General features: G+C 46.7%; 1 protein-coding gene across 1 annotated transcript in view; it reads right to left on the reverse strand.

Moving 5' to 3' along the window:
- RASEF (RAS and EF-hand domain containing) overlaps window positions 1–10,683 on the reverse strand; it is a 49,281-nt gene extending 38,598 nt beyond the window's left edge. The window contains exon 1 of the mRNA XM_065549445.1: window positions 10,196–10,683. Coding sequence (XP_065405517.1) covers window positions 10,196–10,527 — 332 coding nt within the window. The 5' untranslated portion in view covers window positions 10,528–10,683. The remainder of the gene's footprint in view (window positions 1–10,195) is intronic.
- Between the last annotated feature and the right edge of the window lie 858 nt (window positions 10,684–11,541).

Raw genomic sequence — 11,541 nt, forward strand, 5'->3', positions numbered from 1 at the left:
GGGTCGCGGGGCCGGGCGCGCGGTGCCGGGCCGGGGTCCAGGGGCGCCGGGCCGGGGCCGCGGGGTCGGGCCGCCGAGGGGGTGCGCTGGGCCGCGGGGCCGGGAGCCGGGGGGTCGGGCCGGGAGCCGGGCCGCCGGGGGAGTGCGCTGGGCCGCGGGGCCGGGAGGTCGGGCCGGGAGCCGGGCCGCCGGGGGGGTGCGCGGGGCCGGGGGGCCGAGAGGGTTCGCTGGGTCGGGCCGGGAGCCGGGCCGCCGGGGGGGTGCACGGGGCCGGGCCGGGGCCGCGGGGCCGGGCCGCCGGGGGGGGTGCGCTGGGCCGCGGGGCCGGGGGGGGTGCGCTGGGCCGGGCCGGGAGCCGGGCCGGGGCCGCGGCCGCGGGGTCGGGCCGCCGAGGGGGTGCGCTGGGCCGCGGGGCCGGGAGCCGGGGGGGTCGGGCCGGGAGCCGGGCCGCCGGGGGGGTGCGCGGGGCCGGGGGGCCGAGAGGGTTCGCTGGGCCGGGGGGTCGGGCCGGGAGCCGGGCCGCCGGGGGGGGTGCGCGGGGCCGGGAGGTCGGGCCGGGAGCCGGGCCGCCGGGGGGGTGCGCGGGGCCGGGGGGCCGAGAGGGTTCGCTGGGCCGGGGGGTCGGGCCGGGAGCCGGGCCGCCGGGGGGGGTGCGCGGGGCCGGGAGGTCGGGCCGGGAGCCGGGCCGCCGGGGGGGGTGCGCTGGGCCGGGCCGGGAGCCGGGCCGGGGCCGCGGGGTCGGGCCGCCGAGGGGGTGCGCTGGGCCGCGGGGCCGGGAGGTCGGGCCGGGAGGTCGGGCCGGGAGCCGGGCCGCCGGGGGGGTGCGCTGGGCCGCGGGGTCGGGCCGCCGGGGGGGGGGATCCGGGGGGTGCGCTGGGCCGCCGGGGGAGGGGATCCGGGGGGTGCGCTGGGCCGCCGGGGCCGGGAGGGTGCGCTGGGCCGCCGGGGGCCGGCAGTGCTGGGCGGGCCGGGGGTGGTCGGCCGAGGGCCAGGGCCGGCACCCCAGGGCCCGAGCCGACCCAGGCTGGAGCCGCAGGGGGGGCCAGCCTGGGCCGCACCTCCTCCCCCCACACCTCCCCTTACCTGCCCAGGCTTCCCGCGAATTAAATGTTCGTGGGAAGCAGGGGAGGGGGCGGAGACTTTGGGGAGGGGGCGGAGTTGGGGCGGGGAGGGGGCGGGGCTGGGGGCGGGGCCAGGGCCCCGTGGAGTGTCCTCCTTTTGGAGGCACAAAATATGGTAACCCTATCACTGAGTGTAAAGGCTAACTGGCAAACAACACTTCCGCTTACAGTGAATGCCTCAGGTAGGAAACTGACTAAACTCACCCCCGGAAATTTGTGGAAAGATAATCTTTCTTTGGAGGAAAAAAAGATAAATTTACTTCTCCCATCTAATTTCAAAAGATAATAGAGGCAACTATAACACATGCTTTGAAGGCATCCTGACAGCAAGCTAAATTAAATTAATTGGACAATCAATAAATCAAACTGCAGACAGGCAAGACACATCCCATAACAGTTGTCTAAAAAATTAAGCTAGTTTCAAAAGATGCACTATACAGTATGTAGAAACAGATTACCTGCCCACAGATACTGTATATCTAACATCTACTACTATACTGAATGACGATTTGATTGGGAGATGGATCATTAATACTGAAAACAATTAAGGCTTATTTTGTGCCTTTTAATGTTATGTTTACTGAAATAATTCCTGAGCCTTGCTTATTGAAATCTCTTTGATTTGTGGGCACTGAATCTGACCCATAATCATCCTGAGAACACCGCAAAATATGATACAATCTGGAAAATATTAATACCACATGGTAATTAACCTTAAGCTGTTTGAAGCAGGTCTTCAACCCCAATCTTGAAATTACTTACACATGTAATTTTACATGTGATCAGCCCTGCTGAACTCCTATATAATATTGGAGATACCAGACACTTTCCTTACACCTTATCAACAGTTTGATAAGGCAGCAGTTAACAACATAACTTATCATTTTAAACTGGTGGTTCAGCAAGGATTTCTCCTTTAGCTGGTGTGATACCGTTTGTCATGACTAAGATTTAAAGGTGTATCATTAGACAGATTTTCTAAGTAGGCTTCATCTTGGCCAGCTGGCATGTGTTAATAGTCTACATGGGCTTGTCTATGCTAGAGTGTTAGAATGTGCTAGTAAGAGTATGCTAGCTAACCTTCTATTCTGATCAAGACAAAACCCATAAGGCAATATTAGAAAGTCAGAAGTAAGTACACAGATAATGTTAACTAGCTGGAATTTCTGATACCACAGGAATTGTGTATTGTCTCTACTAAAGTCAGTATTCAACTCTAGAAAATTATTTAAAAAACCTATATAATACTTTTGCTCCTGCATTATGGCTTTCTGAAAAATTGATTGATTTTGGTATCTTTTGCATTAACCGTACATAAAGACAACATGACTGGAACTCTATTAAAAACACTAGTTTTGATTAAAGAAAGTGAATATGCCATAGTTAAGGCCCTTTGTTATAAGTTCTTACTACTTTTTACGGAAAAATTCCTGGGTTTTACAAAAGCTATTATTCGGTTTTTTACTGATTGTCACCGGAATTTTGGACCACTCATGTACATGAAAATACTGATTATGTTAAGAAAATCCAATAAAATTACATTAGGTAGACATGTTGCGGTTCATGGGATTCTTCCATCCTAAGTACAGGACTCTGCACTGGTCCTTGTTGAACTTCATCAGATTTCTTTTGGCTCAATTCTCCAATTTGTCTACCTCCCCCTCTCCCCCCCAGTTTAGTGTCCTCTGTGAACTTGCTGAGGATGCAATTAATCCCATCATCCAGATCATTAATAAAGATGTTGAACAAAACCAGCCCCAGGACCAACCCCTGGGGCACTATGCTTGATACCAGCTGCCAACTAGACATCGAGCCATTGATCACTACCCATTGAGCCCAACAATCTAGCCATCTTTCTATCCACCTTATAGTCCATTAATCCAACCATCTTTCTATCCACTTTATAGTCCATTAATCCAATCCATACTTTTTAACTTGCTGGCAAGAATACTGTGGGAGACTTCAGCAGAGTTTTTGATACCGTCAAGATATATCATGTCCACTGCTTTACCCATATATAGTTTACCCATATCCACAGAGCCAGTTATCTCATCATAGAAGGCAATCAGGTTGGCCAGGCATGACTTGCCCTTGGTGAATTCATGTTGACTGTTCCTGAGGGGGGAGGGATGGCTCAGTGTTTTGAGCATTGGCCTTCTAAACCTAGGGTTATGAGTTCAATCCTTTGAGGGGGCCATTTAGGGATCTGGGACAAAAATCTGTCTGGGGATTGGTCCTGCTTTATTTGGTATAAGTGAATAATTCTGTACATTAGAGAGGTTCAAAGTTATTTAGAAACCTAAAAAGGAAGAGGACTGGTTTGCATGAAGAAACAGTACAGAATTATTCATTTGATATGAGTACACATGCACTTAAATCACCACCATTTCATTTTGAATGTCTTTCAGTTGGTAATTTGATGTCTGAGAATTCCAACTCTCATAATCAGACCACATCACTTATACCAAATAAAGCTATTCCCATTCCCTCCTACTACCCTCTTAGACAAACAATGGGACAGCATTCAAATTGCTGCTGCAAACACAGTAACCAAGACACTGGGATAGGTTTGTTAGTGAAAGAAGATGAATGCTTTCACAAAGCACCATGGAGCACAAGTCATATTTTTTGATCTCCTACTGAATGACTCCTACATCAGTAATCATGGTAGGCCCAAAGTGCATCAAAGAGATCCTTTTTATTGAGCGATGCCAGTTCCCAGCTGCCTCTGCATTACATACTGTGGGCTTCTGCAGTTCCCTCCCCTCAGACTACCTGTCTGGGAAGTTAAACCACCTAATGGTACAGTTACCAATATCAATCTTCCTTCCTCTGCCAGCCAAAACTTAAGAATACCATAATTTAAATGTTTACATAACACACAATTCCAAACACTTATAACCAACCTAATTAGATTTACTAACAGTGTTCTATCAATCTCTGAGGGGTCTTCAACTGTCACTTGGACTTGCAGGTTTCTCTTGAACACAAGTACTACTGTTGTCAGGAGGCAGTGAGTCTACTTTTTTCTGGCGGTATTATATCCTGGGGCTCAGTTGTCTGGATCGGTTGTGGCTGTTACCAAACTGAGACCTTCTCAGGCAAGACAGCAAACATAGTGCCCCTCCTCCCTTTCCTTTCTCAAAGCTGGGGAAAATGTCTGTTTCCTCCTCAATATATGTCCATTTGGAGTGACACCCTCCTAAAACATTGCTGTTTGCAACCATTCATTTCCATCAGAGACATTCACTGTGCCGTATTCATGAAGTAGTGATAGCTCCCAGAACCCCAAAACACATTGAGTTTTTTGTATAGCTTTATCTGTCTCTTTATATTTCTGCAAATCTCCAGTTCCTCTGAGATCACCTTTTTCATTACAGGCATTCTAGTTCTCTGTTTTCTATTAAATAAAATACCTACAGGTAATAAACTATGTTTCATTGGTACATTCTATAATGTAAAGGTAAAGATCTGTACTTAGGTATTGTTAAATTACAGACCACCACAATGACTGCAGCATTTTTCAACAGACACTTCCTTATTTTAACATCATTTTCAACCAATCCATTGGATTGGGGTAATGGGGACTAGAGGTTACATTCCTAAACCCAAACTTCACTGCAAACTTCTTAAATTCATATCCACTGAACTGCAGCCCAGTGTCAGATGTAACCACATGTGGGTATACCCACATCAGGTATACCATGGCTAGCAAAAACAGATTTGATATGCACGATCACCTGTTTAGTTGTAGTATCTTCTAGTAAAACTATATCAGGGATGTGAGAATAACAGTCTATAATAAATGCATAGTTCCCCCCCCCCAGTCATCGTAAACAAATCTATGCCTACTCTGCTCCAAGCAGAAAATCTTTCCTGTGTCACCAAAATGGGCTCTTTTGCTTGACTTAGCTAGTACTTCTGGCACATGAAACAAGCCATGGCAGCTTCCTTAATGTCGCTGTTCTTTTGAGGCCAATATAAAATGTTTCTAGCTTCCTCTTAGAGTTTTCGATCCCCACATGAGCATCTTTTATCCTTTTTAACATATTTTTCTATTACAATTTAAGGGTCTTCATCCTGATATCTTCAAAGAAAATGCCATCTAGGACTGAGAGCTTCCCTCTTAATTGGTCATAGAAGCTGGGAACATGCTCTTCTGACTACCCTATAGAAATAGCCTTATTCACTTTCTGCAGCTTCTCATCCTGATCTGTTGCTCTGGCAATCACAGTCCACATTTTGTCTGAGACCAGAAAGGTTATTTTACCAAACTGACATGCACAAAATCTAGCTCTGGAATTTGCTCCCCTAGACAAATATTCTAGAAAGCATGTCTGCAACTACCAAATCACTCCCAGGTTTCTATTCGATTTGCAACTGAAAAAATAACCTTTATATTTTTGGGGAATATTTACCAAGCACTTTATGGCAATGGTAATAAATGGTTTATGGTCATTTCAGCTAACATTGGTCTCCCATAAATAAAAATATGAATCTTTTTACACTGATGGACTGGCCATAGCCGCCTCCTTTATCGGAGGACACTGATACTCAGTTTTTTGTTAGCGCCCGTGGCGCATAAACCACTCATCTCCAGTTTTGACCATACTGCTGCCAATACCCTCCTTGGAGGGATCTATGGACATCTCAGTTTTACACTTACTGTGATAGTACCTCCAGACTAGGGCCTCTTTAATTATCTTCTTCAGTTTTTCAAACCCTTTATTAAGACTGGCAGCCTATGTACACTGGACATCTTTGCATAACAGTGCTCTCAGGTTGCTGGTTTAAGCAGCTAGATTTGGCACAAGTTTCCCTACATAGTCCACCATTTCAAGGAATCTCTGTACCCCTCTCGTCTGTTGAGACAGGCAGGTGATGACCTCAACCAGGACACGTTGCTGTGTTATCTGCTCTTCTAGGTATGTTATTTCTGTTACAAAGAATTTTTGTTTATTTAACTTCAGCCCAGCCGCACTTGCTCTTTCTTGAGCTGCCCAGAGCCTCTAGTCATACTCTTCTACTGTTTTTCTCCAGATCAGAACTTTACCTTTCTAAATCTTAGTATCCGCTAATATCATGAAACATTTGTTATATTATTCAGTGAAACACCTCAGGAACAAAACACAATCCAAATGGAAGTCTGTGGAAACAGTGTCTCCCAAAGGTGTTTTGAATGTGCACAGATGTGCACAATGTTTTCTAGAGATGGGTACCAGTCTACAACACATCCAGCATAGAAAAATATCTGGCATCAGCCATATCCCTCAAAATTTCTCCCCTGACAGGTAGTGGAAAATATTCTCTTTTTACATATTTATATCATTTTTTAGGTCTATAAATAAGTGAAGGAGTCCATCTTTTTTTTCCCTTCAGAGATTAACAAGTATACCCACTCTTTTGGTTCTTCTCATTCTGATTACCAGAGCAATAAGCCTGTGCCTCTCTGCTTTAGGCCAAAGAGAACTTTCCTAGGTGTGTGAATAGTGGGGCAATTAGGCTCTTTCAGCTATACTCTGTACTCATTTGAGAGCCTCCCTATCCCCTGGAAGATGTCCTCAAACTCTCATCATTTGTTTTGATTCTCTTCCCCACCAAAGAGTGCACCTCTTGATGAGACTAAGAGTTTGACACTTTTAACCCAATGGCAGATGTTCTTTTCCCTGGCACTACTACAAATTTTATCTTTCCAGTTTGTTATTTACCCATATATCTAGTTAATATTCTCCTTTAATGGGATAAACTCACTACTGTTTTAGCATTTACCTTCACTCCCCCCCCCCGCCCCGGCTTTTCTTTTAGTGCTATCACCACTGTTTCTGACAACTCAGTGGCTTGTGCACCAGTGTCCAAATGAAAATTAATAAATTACTGATTTGCTTTCTGGCAGTCAGCCCATTCATCTTCTGCTGCAATATTGTCCGTTGCTTATGAAAAATTCCGTTGAGCTAGCAGTGATGTCGTTCTCCTCTTTGTCCACAATATGCATAAGTTTTCTTAAACAGGATGCCCAAAACTGACACACACAAAATTAGGCTCCAAGCCTACAAGATGAGCCACATGGATGGACCCTTGTGAATGCACAGAGCCCTATTGAAGTCAGGGTCTCTGCATGAGCACAAGGGTCCATCAAGGCACACTAGCATGCAACACTGAAGCCTAAATGAACACTTCTGAAAGTGTAGCTACAAGACAAAGACATTGAACAAAGGTTTTGGCAGGTAAAAAACAGCTTTTACTCTTAATTATCCAAAATATTAGGACTACATCTCTTGAATGCTTTTTTTGGGGGGGGAAATAGTATAGATTTAAAAAAACACTTTTTGGCCTCATTCCTACAAAGACTTCCATACATATTTACGGTAATTTTATACACAAGTAATCCCACTGAATTACATTGGACGAGTCACATATTTCAAATATTTCAAAGCACTTGCATAGGTTTTTGCAGAATCAGAGCCTTAAATAGTAGCAGTTAAACTTTAATTAAGGAATAACATTTAGATGTTTATCAAAACACTACAGATTATTCTATTTTATTAATATATAGACCTTTAAATCAAGTTAAATAGTTGGGCATCTTGATTTAAAATTATAACCCAGTGAGTTGAGATTCATCATGTCTGACTTGATTTTTTTTTCATTTCTTTAATATTAAGTCCTGAGCCATTTACAATTGTTTCAAGAAAATAGATTGAAGTATGATCTGGACTAAACTTTTAACAATGAAAAACTTGATGGTCTGGAAACATACTGACATTTTCAACTATTTTTAATAGGTTCACTTGCACCAGAGGTTTTGCCTATTTGTTCTTCTGCAAAATCTCTTCCTTGTTTCTTTCTCAACATTTCCAACTACAACCCTGGTCTTGGATTATACTGCTTATACAGTGCTTAGCTTTTTACATAAAATTTGTCTGATTTAAATTAGATTGCTTGTGAGTAAAGTTAAGCCTGTGCATATGCGTTTGCAGGACTGTGACCTTAACAAGCAAGCCAGGTTGATACCTTTCCTGTCTAACATGAAGCTTTACTCTGAGGATGGCTGGTCAAAATTTTTTGCATAAAAAGTATTTAGCCAAAAAATGGTCTTTTAACAACTCTTCAAAAAACAAAACAACAACAAAAACCCAAAACTGTCAACGTCAAAATTTTCTGATTTTATAGAATGTACCAATTTTAATTAAAATTTCTGCTAAAAATAATAAAAAATAGACAATGGATCCATTTTGAATCCTTCAAAATGGAAACAACTTTACAATTATGGAAGTATTTTTTAACAGTTTTCATTGCGAAGCAGGCTGCGGCCAGCCAACTTTCCCCATTATGGGACTGAACATATTCTCATTGACTTCAGTGGAAGCAGAATCGGGGCCCTCGCAGAAGGCTCAGAGCATAAAGAGAGAAGTGGGAGAATTCTTGCGATGTAGTGAAGTCTGAGTTGAGATCACAGCACAGGAAGTATGGTGCAGAATGAGTTAATTACAGCCTCCTTGCTTATTCAAGGAGTCAGTCAATTTAAACTTTCAGACAGAAGAGAGATTTTTTTTATCTTCTACTCGAATGACAGATAACATCAGATTACTATACCTGAAAGAGATTAGAGGGGAATTTTCCCCCTCATTTGTTTAAGTTGTGCATTTCACAATATTTTGCATATAGACCGTTTCACTTGCACAGTCAGTCCTTTCTCTGTTTGAGTCTTTCACAGTAGCAGAGGAGAGGGAAAGCATTTTAAAAACTCAAAAATGTGATAGTAAGGACCACAAAAACTGGCAGGGAGACCCAGGGGCAAAGTAGCACCTGAACCTACTTTTAACTCATAAATGTCAAGATTTCAAGTGGGCACTGTCCCATTAATGTGATTTTCTTTTTCATCTGTTGCTTTGTTTGGTACTGAATCATTTGTCTTTTGTTCAAATGATGTGTGGGTACTCAGCAGCTGAGGGAGAGGATATTCACAACTCGAACAATGCAGGAGTGGAGAGATGAAATGCAGTCCATAAGCATCTGCAACTCCAGAATATGGGCCTGATCTAAAGCTGCTACTGACTTCAATGAGCTTTGGATCAAGCCCATAGATTGGAAAAGGGGGTGCTGGTATTCCAAACCTCTTCCACACATAGGTTTTGAGTCAATGCACCTATGTAACTGGCCTCTGTCCAGAACACACTATGCACAGCCTCTTTGTAGCCAACTGGGATCCCTCCCTCTGTGTGGCCCATGGGAGGCTCATCTCCCTCTGAGTCCAAGCAGGAGCCGTGCCCTCTGGATAGCCTAAGTGGTTAGAAGTCCTTGCAGTCCTCTACACCACAGGCAAATTTTACCTTACATACAGAAGTGTTTGTATAAGATCATGTCCTGCCCCACCAAAACAATGCAGAACTCCTCACCCTTTCCCACAAGCATTAAACCTACATCCTCTTTAAGCTATGCTTCCATTAATTCTCAGGGACCCATCAATTAGGTGATGTCTCTTGAGCTCACAACATGCACAGGTGCCTATTCTGGCTAACCAGGATGGACTTGGTGTGGTTTCACCAGCATGGAAAACCCAAAGAACTAATTCTCTTGTATAAAAGGGGGTGGGGGAAAGAGAAGCAGATTGAGAGGGAATGAAATGAAAAGCGACTTTCCCCTATTTCACACAAACTATTATTACCCTGAGTTTGCAGCTGGGACCATACTCTCCAACAGGCACTACTGTGCTTTCCAGGCCAGAAGTTACCAGCTGTACTGTGACTGCGGCTTTTCATCCTGAGCCCTACTGTTCCCTTGTGACACCCCACTCCCTGTCTCTTGTCGTGTGGTCCTTGAGCCAAGGTCCATCACTTTGTGCAGCGCCTGGCACAGCTGACCCTACCGCGATGCAACCAGCGCTAAGGCTGCCTTGTGCGCACGGAGGGTCCCCCTAAAGCAGGCAGTGTCTCCGCTCCCCGTGCTGGTGCCGTGTGGGGCGGGTAGGCGCTGAGACAGAGGTGGGTTAACTGCTGCCACACACCCGTGCCGCTCTCCCTGCAGGTGCCTGCGGCCGCCGGGGGAAGCAGCCCCGCCGCCAGCGCGGCTCTTACCTGGGGATGTATCTGGCCTCGCTCCCGAGCCGCAGCTCGAAATCCCGCCAGGGCTGGTTCGGCCCCGCCGCGCCCCATGCCTCCTCCTCGTCCTGCTCCAGCGGCCGCTGGCCGGCCCCGCGGAAGCCCCGGGCGAACTCCTGGAAGGTGATGGCCCCGTCGCGGTCCGTGTCGAGCCGCCGGAAGATCGCCTCGGCCTCGGCCGGCCGCACCCGCAGCTCGGCGCACAGCGAGCCGAACTCCGCCCGCTCGATGCGCCCGGAGCCCCGCACGTCGCAGGCCACGAAGAGGGAGCGGAGCCGGGCCAGCTCGTCCCCCTCCTCGAGCTCCATCGCCAGCGGCCCGGAAAGCGCCTTCCTGCCGCCCACTCCGGGCCGGGCTGCGGGCTCCGCTCCTGTCCGGCGCTGAGCTCAGCGAACCGACCGGCCGCACAACTTTCCCTGCCCCCGGCCCCTCCCTCCGGCCCGAGACGCGCCTCGCCGCTCACTGGGCGGAGGAGCCCGCGCACCTCTCGAGCGAGGCAGGAGCCCTGGAAGTCGGCGGGCGGAGCCCAGGAACGTGCTGTTATGCAAGGTGTAGCGTTTGGCTGCCCGTGGGCATCGCTGTCAGCAGCGCTCACCCTGACAAACTTGCCAGGTTCGCCTTAGACAAATGATGCGGTTACCTGCGTAACTGCGGCGCTCCCTTCTATTTGCTGGAGGAAATCCCCGCAGGAAGTAATGCTAAGAGTGGGGTAAAGTTACTCAGTTAGTTATGGAAGCTATCTAGGAAGCTTTTAAGAGTAGACCCTTTTTGCATATGTTTGCATTATATTTGCTTTGGAGAAAACATTAAACGGTCTGTTAGAAATGGTTCCTTGCTAAGTGTTCAGGCCACAGGAATTGCCTATTTTATGTCCAGTGGTTCAATTGAATCTGGGATTCTCTTTAGGCTGTTAGTAAGATGACACCATTTAGAAGTTGGTTATTCATTCTCTGATTAGTCCCCTTACCACAGTCCTCTTCTCTGTTCCAGCAGAAACTTTCCAGGTAACTGAAATTTCCCCATCCGTTTTTAAGACTCTGTATTTGAAGAAGGAAAAAGGGCATTAAGGACTGGTCCAAAGCCCATTGAAGTCAATGGGAGTCTGTTTCTTATTAAAAGTGCTTCCTGTATTAATAAATAGTTGCCTTTAGAATATGTTAATTAAGAATGTCCTAGTCCAGTGTATTGTGATCCAGATACAATGGCAAATGATACGAATGTAAGAGGATCCTATTAAAATATCAAATCAACAGAAAATGACATCAGTGAAAGTTTATGGGGACCCTGTTGTAATATAAAATATTGTTGTTCCACAGCCTGAC

This window comes from Chrysemys picta, chromosome 6, assembly GCF_011386835.1.
Source record: "Chrysemys picta bellii isolate R12L10 chromosome 6, ASM1138683v2, whole genome shotgun sequence".
NCBI lineage: Eukaryota > Metazoa > Chordata > Testudines > Emydidae > Chrysemys > Chrysemys picta.